The following is an 18,171-nucleotide window of genomic DNA, read 5'->3' as shown; positions in this document are numbered from 1 at the left end:
AAGGAAGGAAAGAAAGAAAAAGAAAGAGGGAGGCAGGCAGGCAGATGAAAGAAAAGGAAGGAAGGAAAGAAAAAGAAAGAAAGGCAGGCAGGCAGACAAAAGAAAGGAAGGAAGGAAAAGAAAGAGAAAGAAAGAAAGAAAGAAAGAAGAAAGAAAAAGAAAGAAAGAGAAAGAAAGAAAGAAAGAAAGAAAGAAAGAAAGAAAGAAAGAAAGAAAGAAAAAGAAAGCAAAGATTTGAAGCTGCAGCATGGCAATGTCTCCAGAACGTAAAGAGGTCAGAGCTTATCTTCCAACACTGAAGCAAAGAGTGTCCTTGTGGGTAGCAACGGAGTTAGGACAAGCCTAAGAAAGAAGTCTTGGCTTGTTCTCCATTCACCTCCTCCTCATACCCATCGTTAATCAACACACTGAAAGCCACCGCACACGTTTAAACCATCTCTGAGCCTTTTTTATTGGTTTGGAGGAGGAAACGCAAGAATCCCTGTTTCATAAAGACAACACAATCAAAGACATAAAAGGCTCAGACGCTGTGTGTGTTTTTTATACTCCTCTGGTTTCATTAGGCTTACGGGGGAGCCTCCAAGGTAGTTTCCTTCACCCTCGTTAGGATCGGATTATTTGGGCAGTGCAGATGGTTATGTAAACACGGGGTATTCCCAACAATACCTACAACCTCATTCTTAATAATTTAACTGCTTCTGCACAGCTTCACAGTTTCGCCGTCTTCTCTGTCATACAAAAGTCAGGAAAGAATGGCTTGTAATCGAGTCTCGGTTCCGGACTGCGTGTTTTATTTTATTCTCCCTTTATCAAGCTGCGTGTTCTTCTCTTTCACAGGCAACTTGGGGGGGGGGAAATATATATTTATATATATATATATGTATATATATATAAAATAACGCCGAAAGAAATGTAAGCAACTGAAATGTATACGAGGATAAGACTCTGCCAATAGTTGTGGGTTCAGCAAACTTTGCTTCCGTTGCTGAAACTCTGTCCACAATTGGGGGGGTTCGGAGTAGTGGTGGGGGGAGACAGAATCAATTGGGGGAGAGGTCTAGAAGAGGCTTAGTGTCCGTTTTTGTTCACCAGGTTCAGAAGATGGTGGCGCCCTGAATTGTCTTGCCTGGGTTCTCATTTAGATTTTGAAACTCTGCAAAGCCTCAGCTTGTAAGGTAGAACTTGAAGGGGTACAAATATACTTTGTCAAAGAGCTCTTGGGGGCCTCCGATATTCAGGATGAAGATTTCAAACGTCCCTCGCGCCGCTAGTTCTCGTTCTTTGCTGCAAGCTCGGGTTCACGGCTTTTCAATGTGCAGGTCGCCGACTCCGTTAGTGTTGCTGGTGGCCGTAATGATGTACTGTGTCGTTTGCTGCTCGCTGGCCGTTTGCGAGTCCAAAGAGTCGGCGTGGACAGGTGTCTGAGATAAATCTACTTCCACACCACTAGAAAGAGACAGGCTTGGCTTGACTTCCAGCTCGGGCTGACTTTCAGCGATGACGTAATGCGTCTAGGGGGAGAAAGAAACCCACATAAATTCACTCTCGTTATACACGTGTAATTCCTGTTTTTTTTTTTTTTTTTAAAGCCTTCAGTTAGCACAGGTAATCTGTTCTGCCCCAGCTACGGACCACAAAGAACGCAGCACACACAAAGTCCGTACAAACCTTAGTTCACTAATTAAGGACTACTAATGAGCTTTCTTAGTAGTTGTTCAAACACAAGTACAGTTTAAATCAGTCTTTTCTGAACAAGGGTTGTTAATTTAACTTCATTAACAGCCAACAAGAATCCAAAGAATAATAACTCAATTCTGAGACACAGTATTTCAGATAACCGTAATCTTACTGTGGTTGGCAGAATGCCCAGAAGCAATTTGCAGGTAAAATGATAAGAAAGAAGCAAGAGCTGATCAGACGTTTCTGGTGTCAATACGCAAAGGAATATGAATGGAGTTGTTTTCTGCAAATTGCCTCAGTCGTCGTCCTTCCTTAAATAGGCTAGGGGAGTGGCCAATTAGCTCCAAGCTTTACTCTCGCGGAGACCTCCTCCTGAGGAGCCACTCCTGCCTTTTGGCAGCTCTGCGCGCCTGTGCATCGAGAAGAGGCTCCTCCTCTTCTTCCTCTTCACTTATGGGAGCTTCTGGAGGTTCTGAAGGCCCTGACTGAATCCCTGCCTCTGGCATCACATCTTCTCCAGCCTCCTCACTGTCCGACTCGATTGCCAGCTGCACAGGCTGCTGGCACAGCATCACACCATCACATCCTTGCTGTCGGAATCAGCTACCAGCTGCACAGGCCGCTGACGGGCCACAACATAATCCTTGACTTACAACCATTTGTCAGTGACTACTCGAAGTTACAACAACACTGAAAAAAGTGACTTATGGCCGTTTTTAGCACTGCAGCACTGCTGCACTGACCATTGCAGCATTCCCCAGGATCACGTGATCAAAATTCAGACGCAGTTTTCAGATGGTGTTTCGAGAAATTAGAGCGCTTTTGAATGTAAATTTAGAGATGTCACCGAGAATGGCTTCACTGTTGCTGGTGGAAAAACGGGATATAAATCAAACAAAAAAGGAATTGATTGTAAATTTGATAATGGCAGCTAGATTAGCGATGGCTAAATATTGGGGACGAAATTGGGATATTCAAAGAAATGAGCGGTATAATGAAATTTGGAGTAATATGGCAAAAAATGATAAATTAACAGAAATTAAATTTAAAAAAGGGATGATTCAAGCAAATAATTATAATGAAATATGGGAGGGAGATTTTATAAAATCAGTGTTGGTGGAAGGCAAAGGGAATAAACCTACTTAAGTATATATGTTGTTTTGGAGGGGATAAGGGCACAATTGAAATATATTCAGGGGTGAAATCCAGCAGGTTCTGACAGGTTCTGGAGAACCGGAAATTTTGAGTAGTTCGGAGAACCGGCAAATACCACCTCTGGCTGGCCCCAGAGTGGGGTGGGAATGGAGATTTTGCAATATCCTTCCTCAGGAGTGGGGAAGGAATGGGTATTTTTGCAGTATTCTTCCCCTGGGTGGGAATGGAGATTTTGCAGTATCCTTCCCCTGGAGTGGGATGGGAATGGAGATTTTGCAATATCCTTCCTCAGGATGGGGAGGGAATGGGGATTTTTGCAGTATCCTTCCCCTGGAGTGGGGTGGGAAGGGAGATTTTGCAGTATCCTTCCCCTGGAGTGGGGTGGGAATGGGGATTTTGCAGTATCCTTCCCCTGGAATTGTGTGGGAATGGAGATTTTGCAGTATCCTTCCCCTGGAATGGGGTGGGAACGGAGATTTTGCAGTATCCTTCTTGTGGAGTGGGGTGGGAATGGAGATTTTGCAGTATCCTTCCCCTGCCATGCCCACCAAGCCACACCAAGCCACGCCCACAGAACAGGTAGTAAAAAAAGTTTGGACTTCACCACTGAATATATTGTATGTGTTTTAGTTGTTATAGAAGAAGAAATATAAGGGAGAAAAAATGCTCTCCGGGGTGGGGGTGCACTGTAATATTTGTATTTTTTTCCCTTTTTTTTGTATTTAGATGTATATGTACTATGTTTGCATTATTTGTATTTAAAATAAAAAAAATATTTTAAAAAAAAATCAGATACTTGGCAAATGAATCATATTTATGACGGCTGCAATGTTCCGTGGTCTTGTGATTCCCTTTTGCGACCTTTCTGACAATCAAAAATTAAGGTGGAAGCCAGATTCATTTAGCAAGCATGTTAACTAGCTTAGCAACTGCAGTGATTCACTTAGCAACTGCGGCAAGAAAGGTTGTAAAATGAGGCAAAATTCACCTAACAATTATTCTTGCTTAGCAACAGTACTTTTGGCCTCCATTACAGTTGTAAATCCAAGCTAATCTGTATGCCATAATAATGAAAAAATGCTCATTTATCAATCATTGCTCCAAATGATTCAATCAAGCCGGCGCTTTGAAATAAATTCTGATGAAAACATGCATCGTTTGGAACAGAAGACATGTTTCCAATGTTTTATTTTGTTTGTTAAATTTATATGCCACTGTCAGCAGCTCTGGGCAGCTTGAAAATACTCATATGCCTATTTCCAAATATTCCTATTCAAAAGCCCTGGCGTATTTAATCATTTCAGTTACGGTTGCTCTTTTGCTTCTTACCTGGGCAACTGCTTTGACTTGCCCCGTGGTCACCGTTGTGACAGGAGGACCGACAGCTGTCTCTGCAATCACATACTGGCCCTGAGGGATTGTCATCATCTGAATCTCGGAGGCTGGGGGAGGAAAAAAAAAGATGAGAGAATCCCATTCATTAGCTCTAACAAGACATGATTGACATGCTAAAATAGGAGTATCAAACCTTGGCAACTTTAAGACCCGTAGACTTCAAACTCCCAAAATAGAGAGTTGAATAGGGTCAGCATCAGGGGTGAAATCCAGCAGGTTCTAGAGAACCGGTAGCGGAAATTTTGAGCAGTTCACAGAACCGGTAGCGGAAACTTTGTGTAGTTCAGAAAACTGGCAAATATTGGCCCCAGAGTGGGGTGGGAGTGGAGATTTTGCAATAACCTTCCCCCAGGAGTGGGGAGGGAATGGGGATATTTATTTATTTATTTATTTATTTATTTATTTATTTATTTATTTATTTATTTATTTATTTATTTATTTATTTCAGATTTCTATACCGCCCTTCTCCTTTCGGACTCAGGGAGGTGAACAGCCAAAGTAAAACATTTGTACACAAAAGTTAAAATAGATTTAAAATAATTAAATAAAGTTTGGCCCATAATTTAAAACATTTCAATTCAAAACCAATATCAAATTTTAAAAACCCAGCATAAAATCAGGACAGCCCGGCTAACTGAAAAACATAGGTTTTAAGGGCCTGACGAAAAGTCCGGAGGTCTGGGATCACTCGTATCTCTGGGGGTAGATTGTTCCAGAGGGCAGGTGCTCCCACAGAGAAGGCTCTCCCCCTGGGGGTCGCCAGCCGACATTGTCTGGCCGACGGCACCCTGAGGAGGCCCTCTCTGTGGGAGCGAACTGGCCGGTGGGAGGCAATTGGTGGCAGTATTCTTCCCCTGTCACGCCCACCAAGCCACACCATGCCCACCAGGCCATGCCCACAGAACCGGTAGTAAAAAACATTTGGATTTCACCATTGGTCAGCATATATTAGCATAATTAAAATGCAAAATTGCCTCATGGATCATCCTCCTCGTCTTTTAACGACCCCATAATCTCTTGCGGGGTGGAGTCTGGGCAACTGAATGGAGCTGAGGGTTTGCTGGCCAGATGCCCTTCCTGTCGCCAATGCGGAGTTATATTCAACAGATATATTCCCAGGGTGCCCAGAGAGAGAAATATCTGCTTCTACCTAGGATCGAACTCACAGCCTCCTGATTGTGAGGCGAGAGCTCCAGCTCTAGGCCACTGTACTACTCCAAAATTGCAAGGGTGGAACCCAAAGCTGGAAAAAGGAAACCTTGCATCAAATATCAATGAACTTGAGAGGTTTTTTTGTTTCTCTTCGGATGTCTTCAAGAATACATCAATCAAATCATAGCTCAGGAATTGGGAATGAGGCAGTGGTGGGTTCCTCCCGGTTCGGTCCGGTTCGGCCGAGCTGGTAGCGGTGACGATATGACGTCACCGAACTGGTTCTCCCCCCCCGCCCTCCCACCCACCCACCCACCCATGTTATTCTTACCTTTTATTTGGTCCCACCCCCAATCTATTGCTGCCTCCTGAGTCCGAGCTGATGACTAGAGGGGAAAAAACTGTTTAAACTCTTGCCGGGGGGCTTCAAAGGGCCGTCCTACAGCTGATCAGTGTTAAAAGCAAACAAACGAGTCAGGTCGTAAGTGCGAGGACTGGTCGTAAGTGCGAGGACCTTCCAGAAATGACTCTGACCAGCTAGCCATGCCCACCTAGTCACATGACCTCCAAGCCACACCCACAAAATAAGCCACGCCCACAGAACCGGTAGTAAAAAAATTTAGAACCCACCCCTGGAATGAGGTGTAAGAGGTTTTTACAGGGAAGCGAAAGAGCATCACTGAGCATAATTGGTACGTACGATAAGTGCGGAACGAGTTCCAGGTGTTGGGAAGGTAGGCCTGCTGGACTGAAGAACCTGCCTGTGATTGACTTTGCGAGGAGGGAGTTGTCTGGATCTGGGAGGGGCTGAGTTCCTGCTGAGTTGGCTGGGAAGGACTTAAGGGCTGGCTGCCCACCTACAGTAACAAAGGAAAAGACATTCTGTGAACCAAAGAACTAAAGTTACTTTTTACTGGACTAAAATTCTCATCTCTCTCTCGTACACAGAGCGTTTCAATCAATACTAGAATAGAGTAGAGTAGAGTAGAATAGAAATAGAATAAAATAGAAGAGAAGAGAAGGTGGGAAATAATAGAAGATGGGATGGGATAGAAGGGAAGGGAAGGGAAGGGAAGGGAAGGGAAGAAGAGAAGAGAAGAGAAGAGAAGAGGGGAGGGGAGGGGAGGGGAGGGGAGGGGAGGGAAGAGAAGAGAAGAGAAGAGAAGAGAAGAGAAGAGAAGAGAAGAGAAGAGAAGAGAAGAGAAGAGAAGAGAAGAGAAGATTAGCCAAAATGTTCCCAGGACTTTCCCCAAACTGCTGGAAGTGTGGGGAGATAGGTACTTACTATCACGTATGGTGGACCTGCCCTAAGGTAATCGAATTTTGGAGATTTATACAGAGGTGGATATTAGAAATCACGGGATATAAATTACAATTGAAACCAGAATATTATCTATTAAATATTAGGCCAGATAAGATAGGCACGAATATATGGTGTCTGATTACATATATCACAACCGCAGCAAGAATATGTTTTGCTCAACATTGGAAGGGGAAAGACCTACCGGCTGAAGATTTGATTTTGGGAAAAATTATTGAATATGCGGAAGCTGATAGGTTAACAAAAACTCTGAGAGATCAAAAGGATTCCGTATATTTTCAATGTTGGGACCAATGGTATATCTGGTTGAATAATAGAATAAAAAAAGGATAAGGTTAGTGTAGATTTTATTTTTTATCTGTATATCTTGACTGAAGTTAATACACTGTGTAAAGCTCCCGTCGCGATCTGTGTGTGAATAAATATTTTGTTGTAAATAAATAAATAAAAAGAATAGAATAGAATAGAATAGAATAGAATAGAATAGAATAGAATAGAATAGAATAGAATAGAATAGAATAGAATAGAATTTTTTTATTGGCCAAGTGTGATTGGACACACAAGGAATTTGTCTTTGGTGCATACGCTCTCAGTGTACATAAAAAGACAAGATACATTCATCAAGAATTATAAGGTACAACACTTAGTGATAGTAATAGGGAAATAGTCAATATAAATCTGAAAAATACCAGCAACAAGGTTACAGTCATGCAGTCATAAGTGGGAGGAGATAGGTGATAGGAACGATGAGAAGATTAATAGTAGTGCAGACTTAGTGAATAGTTTGACAGTGTTGAGGGAATTATTAGCTTAGCAGAGTGATGGCATTTGGGAAAACTGTCCGTGTGTCTAGTTGTTCTGGTGTGCGGTGCTCTATAGCGTCATTTTGAGGGTAGGAGTTGAAACAGTTTATATCCAGGATGCGAGGGGTTTGTAAATATTTTCACAGCCCTCTTTTTGACTCGTGCAGTATACAGGTCCTCAATGGAAGGCAGTCCTAATAACGTCCCAATTCATTCATTTATAGCATTTCATTTCATGCTCTTCTGTTAAAAAGAATGATTGAAAAATAAAACTACAAAGCCCCGAACAACCATTTTGTCAGAGTATGAATATTCATGAACTGGAATAGATCAGCCACTGGGGACTGAATGGAGACATGGTAACAAGGTCAGCCAATGGGGCTTGTTTTGGAACTAGACACTTAAGGAAGAAGTCTTGGCATGGCTTAAGCAACTTGGTTACGTCACGCCTGGACTACTGTAACGCTCTCTACATGGGGCTCCCCCTGAGGAGCACCCGGAGGCTCCAGCTGGTGCAGAATGCGGCCGCGCGGGTGATTATGGGAGCGACGTGGCGCTCCCACGTAACACCTCTCCTGCGCGAGCTGCATTGGCTCCCGGTGGTCTTCCGGGTGCGCTTTAAGGTGTTGGTTCTCATCTTTAAAGCGCTCCATGGTTTAGGGCCAGGGTATTTGCGAGACCGCCTGCTGCTACCGATAACCTCCCACCGGCCAATACGCTCTCACAGAGAGGGCCTCCTCGGGGTGCCGTCGGTCAGGCAATGTCGGCTGGCGGCCCCCAGGGGGCGAGCCTTCTCTGTGGGGGCACCCGCCCTGTGGAATGAGCTGCCTCCTGGAATACGATTGATCCCGGACCTCCGGACCTTCCGTAAAGCCCTGAAGACGTTTTTATTTCATCTAGCCGGCCTAGCCTAAATGGTTTTTTAATTGGGATTTTAAATTTTATGGATTTGGGGTTTTAAATTTGGGTAGCCAATGATTTAATTCTTTTAATTATCTTAACTTTTGCATTTGTATGTTTTTTAATTTTGGCTGTTCACCGCCCTGAGTCCCTTCTGGGAGAAGGGCGGTATACAAATTAAATTAATAAAATAAATAAATAAACTGAGTCTGTGCAGAAGCTCTGAAACAGAAACTAAGCAAGTCTGGGCTTGTTTGCCTGCTGTGTGCTCAGATCTAAAATGAAACTAGCTTGCTCTGTCTGCTGAAATGAAACTGGAAATATGTCTCTGCTTGTTACCACGTTGGCAGAATCAACTATTGGTATTGTGAAATTTACTTCATCTGTTATTATGTATATAAAGAAGTGAACGAATCCTGCTGAATCAGTTGATCTGTGTGTGCTTCTGGATTTGGTTTTTGCAAGAAACTCTGATGCATTTCATTTCTAATCAAGATACCGTATTTTTCGGAGTATAAGACACACCGGAGTATAAGACGCACCTACCTTTTTTGGTGAGGAAAAGAAGAAAAAGAAATCTCCTTCTGCCTCTGAGCAATTTTGCCTCGTTGCAGCAAACAGCAAACAGCCTGCTTTACTTTCATTTTCATTTTCAGCATAGCTTGATTAGCAACAAGGAAAAAAAATCTGCTCCAGCAATTTACCTCTTTGCAGCAAGCAGCAGAGCCCTGCGCAAAACAGCTGAGAGCAAATCAGCTGAGAGTCGGAAGGCCGATCCAATCAACTTGTGCTAATTAGACTGTGCTGAAGCTGAAAGGAGTTGTTTTTTCTTGCTGTTTGCTTGCAAGGAGGTAACTGCTGCGAGGCAGAGGCCAAAGGGTGGGGGGCCAGTGGGTGGGCGGGGCTACATTTGGTATATAAGATGCACCTAAATTTTCACCCCCTTTTGGGGGGGGGAAAGGTGCATCTTATACTCTGAAAAATATGGTAACTTCAAGGGACCACAGCCAGTGCACAGAAGAACATCCAAATAGTTGGCTAGAATATTTCTAAATAAGCAATTTAGAACTTCGGGTCAAGGTTCTGCATTTACTGAAATGTAGAAATAACATTGCATCATCTCATTGAGCCGTGGTGGCACAGTGGTTAGAATGCAGTATTGCAGGCTATTTCTGCCGACTGCCAGCAGTTCGATCCTGACCAGCTCAAGGTTGACTCAGCCCTTCCATCCTTCTGAGATTGGTAAAATGAGGACCCAGTTTCTGCTGACTCTGTAAACGGCTTAGAGAGGGCTGTAAAGCACTAAATATTATTGCTATTGCTATCTCCGAAATAAAATTTTTGCGCAATGGACTTTGGACTTATATACTGTTTCACAGTGCTTTACAGCTCTCTTCTAAGCGGTTTACCTTTAGGGATCATTTTATGTATGTATGTATGTATGTATGTATGTATGTATGTATGTATGTATGTAATTTATATGCCGCCCTTCTCCCGAAGGACTCAGGGCTGCTTACAAGAAGGAACAAAAAAATTACATAAACATCAAAGTCAATTTAAAATTAGTTAAAATTAATTAAAAATTTAATTAAAATTATTAAAAATCACCCCTACGGATTCAGCCCATTTGGTGAAAAAGCCACGTCTTCAATTTGCGGCGGAAGGAGAGGAGGTCAGGGGCTGTCCTGAGGCCGGTGGGCAGCCCATTCCAGAGGGTCGGCGCTCCCACAGAGAACACTCTCCCCCTGGGGGCCGCCAGCTGACATTGTAGCATGTTATCTGCTACCTCAAGCTGTCCATGCATCTTACAGCAGCGTGCACATATTAAACACAACTGCATGACCTACCTGTGAAGATGATGAGGCTGCAGAAGTTGGTTCGGTGACCTGGATATGTTGTACCTGGATAGCATGCTGGGTGTATGACTGAGGGTCGTGTAACTGACCAACATCTACAGTGGAATGCTGGGTCTGATGAGGTGAGGTAGCCTGGGCAACAGGAGAAAACATGTAACGTCCAACTTGACTTTAGAATTGTGGTCTCAGTGGTGCAAGTCTTAAAAGTCAACCAGTATAATTCTTTCTGCAAATTCTGATTCATCCTCTTGGGATGAATTGCCCAAAAGATCAAGAAGAATCAGTTTGGTGCCAACAAACTCCACTCCAAGTGTAACCCACATCACAGAGATAAACCATCACTCAATGGCAGGGAACAGTTTTACATTCTCAAAGGCTTGGCTTCAACTTTTGGCCCCTCTTGTTAAGAAGCATGGCACAACATAGGACAGTGATGGCTAACCTTTTTGCCATCATGTGCCAAAAGTGGGGTGTGTGCAGGGGGGGGGTCGCACGCGTGAGTGCCCATACCCACAATTCTATGTGTCCCACTCCCCCATGTGTGCCCTCCCCCCGTGCTCTCCCTGCTTTTGGTACACGATGGCATGGTGGGCCCAGTAGGCCCGTTTTTTGCTCTCCCCAGGCTCCATAGCCTTTCTAGGAGTCTGGGGAGGACAAAAACAGCCTTCCCTACCACCACCACCCCCTGGAGGCCCTCCGGAGGCTGGAAATGGAACGTTTCCCAACTTCCGTTGGGCCCAGAAGACCTGAAAATCAGCTGGCTGGCGTGCACAGGTGTGCTGGAGCTGAGCTCGCATGCCCACCGATATGGTTCCACGTGCCACTTGTGGCACGGGTGCCATAGGTTTGCCATCAGGGACATAGGAGAACAAATCCATCAGGACAAGATTCAGCAGTCCATCTGCATGTAAAATACAAAGTCCACTCCTTTTGAAGACAGCAGAGCCCACATTTTGGACAGAGAGGACTGCTGGTTTGAAAGAGAGGTCAAAGAGGCCAACTATGTCAAAATTAAACAGCCCTCTCTCAACAAAGGGGGAGGGATACGATATCATCTATCTCCAGTCCTTTCAGCAAGTTCCAAGAAGGCTCCACACCCATTTGCACCTCTCAGGTGACCCTGAGGACACAGATAAACCTTCAAGTGGCCTCAACGATTCTCTAAAAGAACGCAAATGACCAGCTGTCTGCAAGGAATATAAATCCTTCCATTCCCCACCGTCCAGCCAGAGCTGAAGAAGCTTCTTGGAAGAGAAGTGAAACATTTTCAAAGAAAAACAAGAAAATCCAGTTGCCTTGAAAAAAGCACCTTTGGGACAACCATGGCCTGGATGACTTAGAAACTCCATAGATTCTTGCTAGGGAGTTCTTGACAGAGACACGGTGGCTCAGTGGCTAAGACCCTGAGTTTGTCAGGTCAGCAGTTCGGCGGTTCAAATCCCTAGTGTCGTGTAATGGGGTGAGCTCCTGTTACTTGTCCCATCTCCTGCCAACTTAGCAGTTGAAAAGCAGGTAAAAAATGCAAGTAGAAAAATAGGGACCACCTTTGGTGGGAAGGTAACAGAGTTCCGTGTGCCTTTGGCGTTTAGTCATGCCGGCCACATGACCACGGAGACGTCTTTGGACAGTGCTGGCTCTTCGGCTTTGAAACAGAGATGAGCACCGCCCCCTAGAGTTGGGAACGACTAGCACATATGTGTGAGGGGAACCTTTACCTTTACCTTTTAAGGAGTTCTTAATTAACAGGACACCTTTTGTAATACAGATTGCCACTTAGCAACTGTCCTGTTGTATCCTGGTTGGGATTTAATCTAATCTTGTCCTGCCCCATCCAATTCCTGGTTCAACCCTTTGATGTTCTTCCCGCGAATAACTGTTATTCCTTTGTTATTTAGCTTCCTGAGATGCTCAGCGCCATTGCTGTCACAAGCCCCATCCTCTGCCCTCTGGGAAATCTAAACACAACTCGAACACCACTCACCTGAGCCACTTGCACAACCTGCAACTGTATATGTTGGGGCTGTTGCAAGCCAGCTGTGGATTGTGATACAGGAATATACTGAATACGTGGAAAATCACCCTGCGAGGTTCGGTAGTCAGTGGTCAGAGTCTGGGACAGCTCCGTCATGGCTTGAGTCAACAAATCCGATGTCTTTACAAGGGGGAAAACAGGGAAAGGAAGATTGTTATATAGTTTAAATTATACATATACATCCTAGTATCTAGAGATGAAAGAGCAACAAAGATGATTAGGGGACTGGAGGCTAAAACATACAATGAATGGTTGCAGGTACTGGGCATGGCTAGTCTAGTGAAGAGAAGGACCAGGGGAGACAGGATAGCAGTCTTCTAATACTTGAGGGGCTGCCACAGAGAGGAGGGGGTCAAGCTATTTTCCAAAGCACCTGAAGGCCAGACAAGAAATAATGGATGGAAACTGATCAAGGAGAGATTCAACCTAGAAATGAGGAGGAACTCACTGTCACTTTCTGACACTGAGAACAATCAACCAGTGGAACAGAAGTTGCCTTCGGAAGTTGTGGGAGCTTCATCACTTGAGACTTTCAAGAAGAGACTGGACTGCCATTTGTCAGAAATGGTGTAGGGCCGTGATGGCGAACCTATGGCCCACGTGCCAAAGGTGGCACGCAGCACCCTCTCTGTAGGCACACGAGCCATCGCCCCAGTTCAGCTCTACCACGCATGCCCATGTGCCTCCAGCCGGCCAGCTGGTTGTTGGGTCTTTGTTGTGCGGGGAGTGGGGCACGTGAGGGGGGTGTACATGTGGGTGGCGTGTGGGGGGCACGTGAGCCATTGCCCCAGTTCAGCTCCGTCACGCATGCGCCCATGCCTCCCGTCGGCCAGCTGGTTGTGGGGTCTCTGTTGTGCGGGGGGCAGGGTGCATGCATTGTGCGTGTGTGCATGCATGGGGGGCAGTGCGCATGTGCAGGGGCTGCACGTGCATTGCATTTGGGGGATTTGGGCGCATGCTTTGGGCACTCGGTCTGGAAAAGGTTAGCCATCACTGCTGTAGGGTCTCCTACTTGAGCGGGTTGGACTAGATGACCTATAAGGTCCCTTCCAAATTTGTTAATCTGTTAAAACCCTAATTTTTTGGCCTTTTCTGGCTATTTTATTTCATTGGATCTTCCGAATACTGAATATCCCTAAATTCTTACCACCACGGTCTCCCCCGAAGTGCTGTCAGCAGTTAAGACAGCAGGAGTGGTGCTAATTACTGCAGTTGTGAGTGGCACGTGTATCGTGTTCGTTGGGATCTGAGGATACTCTGGGTGCTTCTTGCGAATATGTTGCACCATCTTGGTCTGTTGCAGAAGTAGAAAGAAGGAATGTTAGAAGACGAAAAAAATATCAGCTTGGTTTGTGAACATTTTCCTTAGTCAGGTCAAAATGTAGTCATACATGGAAGCACAACCTAAACTTACTGTTTCTCTTATCCTGGCATGAAGTCTTGATTTCTCAGCTCTGAACAACAAACTTGGAAAATGGTTTTACAAAGACTGAACTTCTACTACCCGGTTTCCCCGAAAATAAGCCATCCCCTGATAATAAGCCCAATCGGGCTTTTGAGTGCATGTGGTAAAATAAACCTCCCCCCGAAAATAAGCCCTCCCTGAAAATATTTAAACTCAGAGCTGGAAATCAGGTAAGACGAAAAGAGACCCATCTTGCTCCACGTGCCCCAAAATAATAAGACCTCCCCGAAAATAAGGCCAAGTGCTTATTTCGGGGTTCAAAACAATATAAGACAGGGTCTTATTTTCGGGGAAACCCGGTATCAACCTGCCTTCCATTGAGGACCTGTATACTGCACAAATGAAAAAGAGGGCTGTGAAAATATTCACAGACCCCTCGCATCCTGGACATAAACTGTTTCAACTCCTACCCTCAAAACGAAGCTATAGGGCAATGCACACAAGAACTACTAGACACAAGAACTGTTTTTTTTCCCAAATGCCATCACTCTGCTAAACAAAAAATTCCCTCAACACTGTCAAAGTAGTCACTAAGTCTGCACTACTATTAATCTTCTCATTGTTCCCACCACCCATCTCTTTCCACTTATGACTGTATGACTAACTTTGTTGCTTGTATCCTTATGATATTGATATTGTTTCCTGATTGCGTATTTGTACCCTATGACTATCGTTAAGTGTTGTACCTTATGATTCTTGATGAATGTATCTTGTCTTTTAATGTACACTGAGAGCGTATGCACCAAAGACAAATTCCTTGTGTTTCCAATCACACTTGGCCAATAAAGAATGCTATTCTGTTCTAAACTTTAAGGTGTTCAGGCATCGTCTTGCCAGGATTGAATGAGTCTATCCAATCCAGACATCTACAGAGAAGTTGCAGAGAACGAGGTGGCTGGATGGAGTCACTGAGGCAGTCTGCATGAGCTTAAATGGACTCCAGAGGATGGTAGAGGACAGGAAGGCCTGGAGGAACGTTGTCCATGGGGTCACGATGGATCGGACACGACTTCGCAACTAACAACAAGGTGAAAATATCTGGGTGTTAGGCATATATCCGCAGTACCTTACTGCTATACTGCTTGGAACAGTGAGGACAACAAACAGGCGGCGTGGCGATTGTTCCAGTCAGCTGGGTGTGCGTACTCAGCATTGGATCTGGCTCTCCTGGTCCCGCTGGACGCAACTTTCGGATACTGGGAGGAAGTTCAGCACCTGGGTGGTTTTTCAAAATGTGGGCCTTCCGTTTGCTGGCACTCTTATAAACCTAGAAGAGAAAAATGAATCCATGACCCCAGACATGGCCTTTCAAAGAGTCAGGTGTTAACCCCCCAGCCAACTGCATGGAGACCCCTGGATAACAATTTCTACTTCCATCGGCTGTTATGTGGAAAAAGAGCCTTGGTGGCGCAGCAGACTAAAGTACTGTTAAGTAGCACCAGCTGCCTGCAATTACTGCAAGTTCAAATCTCACCAGGCTCAAGGTTGACTCAGCCTTCCATCCTTCCGAGGTAGGTAAAATGAGGACCCGGTTTGTGGGGGCAATAAGCTGACATTGTATAAAAAAGAACACTGCTTGTGGGGGGAGGGGGGCAAAAGCCCTACTAAGCAGGTATATACAAAAGTATGAAGGCTATTGCTTAAAAGCATTGTAAGCCTCCCTGAGTTTCTGGAGAAGGGTGGCATATAAATCGAACCAATAAATAAACAAATAAACTCAGAAACAGATTTGTTGTTTCCTTTGTTCCTGTGTTTACACGGATAGAGGTGTTAGGAAGCTATGAAGCAGCGAGAAAATAATGAGTTCTGGAGTGATATTTCTTTTAATAACACAAAGTCTCACATTTGTTCTCGGCTTGAATTAATAGAGGCGCGATCACGCTAGTTGTGGTTTGTATCCGTAGCTGTTGCCACAACTGCTTTGTGAAAGAGGCCACTTCATACCGTGTTTCCCCGAAAATAAGACCCTGTCTTATATTTTTTTGAACCCTGAAATAAGCTCTTGGCCTTATTTTTGGGGAGGTCTTATTATTTTGGGAGCGCATGGAGGAAACCAGAGGAAATGGTGCCCTCAATCGGCTGCACATGCATTTAAATATTTTACATGATTTCAGCTGAGAGTTACACTTATCCTCTTTTAGAAATTGTGTGTGTGTGTCTCCTAGAAATTTCTCTTTTTGGGTCTTCCGAACAAATAACAAATCTATCTGCAGGAAGAAAATCCCCAGATCAGTTACATTTACAAGTTGTACTCGAGTTAGGACCACAGTTGAGCCCAAAATTTATGTTGTTAAGTGAGTTTGTCCCGTTTTGCGACTTTCCTTGCCACATTTGTTAAAAGTGAGTCACTGCAGGTGTTAAATTAGTCCCCCGGTTGTTAAGGGAATCTGTCTTCCCCGTTGACTTTGCTTGTCAGAAGGTCACACTGCAACCGTCATAACTGTGAATCAGTTGCTAAACATCTGAATGTAAATCACACGACCAGGGGATGCTGCAACACTTAGTGACCGTTTGAAATTACCACAGCACTGAAAAAATGTAACTTACGACCATTTTCACACTTTTTTCGAACGGTCACTAAGTAAAATGTTGTTAAGTCGAGGACTATCTGTATACAGCCGAGATAAGAGTTCAGTTCATACCTTATCACAGTACTGACAAAAATAATCTCTGTTAGGCTTGATGATAGGCAGTGTTAGCTCCGGCACTTCTTCTATTTTCATATCAGGATGTCTCTTTGATAAATGATTCACCTAAGATTAAAAAAAAAAGGAAAGCACTTTAAAAAAAAAAAAGCATTAGAGCCACAAATAAAGAACCATATATTTAGTTTCTTGCAACAATAAGGCATAGAGATCCAGGAATCCTAAAGCAAGAAGACCAATAGGAAGTGTGGTCCATCGACTGCAAAAATACAAATTCCCACTCAACAGTCAATATAGTATTTGACCATCAAGAAGTCATTAAATCAGGGCTGTCAAACTCGATTTCATTGAGGGCCACATCAGGGTTGTGTTTGACCTGGGGGGCTGTGTGGGGGCGTGGCCAGGGGGTGTGGCCAGCTTAACGTCACTCATCAAAGCTCCGTTTTTGGCCGCGACAGCCTCCAGCTGTGCTAGCAAAAATGGAGGTCTTTTTTCACTGGCAGAAGGCTGTTGCGGCTGAAAACGGAGCCTGGGCCGGCCGCGCACGGCCTTCCTAAGCTCCATTTTTACTGGCAGAGGGTTGCAGGAGGTCATCGCAGCCGAAAACAGAGCCCCTCCCGAGCTCCATTTTCGCTCCACAGACACCGCGGCCCGGTCCTTCCACTGTTTTCAGGGCGGGCCCACATCTAAGCACCCCGCGGGCCTTGAGTTTGACACTCTGCATTAAATGGAGTCTACTCTGAACGCGCTGTGCAAATTCAGAGGCACCAGTGTTGAAAAAAAATCTTATCAAATTTAAGACAAGAAATATATAAATCCACTGAAATAAATACTAATGATTTTTAAAAGCCCTGTTCGTGGACCTCACACTAACCTACCCACTGTCTTATCCCCATTCAGTTGTCAGCAAAACTAAAACACTAACAGAACAGGGTGGACTCTGAGCATCCAATGATTTACGGCTAAACATATACCGTATTTTTCGGAGTATAAGACGCACCTACCTTTTTTGGTGAGGAAAAGAAGAAAAAGAAATCTCCCTCTGCCTCTGAGCAATTTTGCCTCATTGCAGCAAACAGCCTGATTTACTTTCATTTTCGTTTTCAACATAGCTTGATTAGCAACAAGGAAAAAAAAATCTGCTCTAGCAATTTACCTCTTTGCAGCAAGCAGCAGAGCCCTGCGCAAAACAGCTGAGAGCAAATCAGCTGAGAGTCGGGAGGCCGATCCAATCAACTTGTGCTAATTAGGCTGTGCTGAAGCTGAAAGGAGCTGTTTTTTCTTGCTGTTTGGTTGCAAGGAGGTAACTGCTGCGAGGCAGAGGCCAAAGGGTGGGGCCCAGTGGATGGGCGGGGCTACATCCGGTGTATAAGATGCACCTAAATTTTCACCCCCTTTTAGGGGGGTAAAAAGGTGTGTCTTATACTCCGAAAAATACGGTAATCCTTTATAGGTTGGGCACACACTGGATTTTTCCGGGCCTCTTGTAATTTGTTTGTTTGATGAACCAGGATGAACTCATGGCTGTTTTCAGCCTTTTGTGAACCTAGTCACATCATGCTACAAATAATACTTCATTTATGAGTCAAGTACCTCTCTTGTTTCTCAGGGAAAGAGAGACCGATTTTAATAAATAATATGGTGCCTGGATGGTATATAGTATTAGGATCTCAAGATCCAAACTTCCAATCCGTGGTCAGACATATCTTAAATCCTCCTCTTAAATCTAACCATTGGCACAGGGTATTTGTGAGAATACTACAGGAG

At 44.4% G+C, this 18,171-nt stretch overlaps 1 protein-coding gene across 1 annotated transcript in view; it reads right to left on the bottom strand.

The window, feature by feature from the left end:
* Nucleotides 1-422: 422 nt before the first annotated feature.
* The window catches only part of PRDM10 (PR/SET domain 10), a 66,504-nt gene continuing 48,755 nt past the window's right edge, over nt 423-18,171 (bottom strand). Inside the window, exons 15-22 of the mRNA XM_070952274.1 lie at nt 16,402-16,512; nt 14,826-15,026; nt 13,442-13,588; nt 12,244-12,414; nt 10,254-10,394; nt 6,083-6,239; nt 4,165-4,277; nt 423-1,511 (exon numbers count right to left, since the gene is read on the bottom strand). Of these exons, the coding sequence (XP_070808375.1) occupies nt 1,299-1,511; nt 4,165-4,277; nt 6,083-6,239; nt 10,254-10,394; nt 12,244-12,414; nt 13,442-13,588; nt 14,826-15,026; nt 16,402-16,512 (1,254 nt within the window). The 3' untranslated portion in view covers nt 423-1,298. The remainder of the gene's footprint in view (nt 1,512-4,164; nt 4,278-6,082; nt 6,240-10,253; nt 10,395-12,243; nt 12,415-13,441; nt 13,589-14,825; nt 15,027-16,401; nt 16,513-18,171) is intronic.

This window comes from Pituophis catenifer, unplaced genomic scaffold (assembly GCF_029215685.1).
Source record: "Pituophis catenifer annectens isolate HBS135680 unplaced genomic scaffold, rPitCat1.0.hap2 SCAF_12, whole genome shotgun sequence".
NCBI classification, from domain to species: domain Eukaryota; kingdom Metazoa; phylum Chordata; class Lepidosauria; order Squamata; family Colubridae; genus Pituophis; species Pituophis catenifer.
This window is presented reverse-complemented; position numbering and strand designations above follow the sequence as displayed.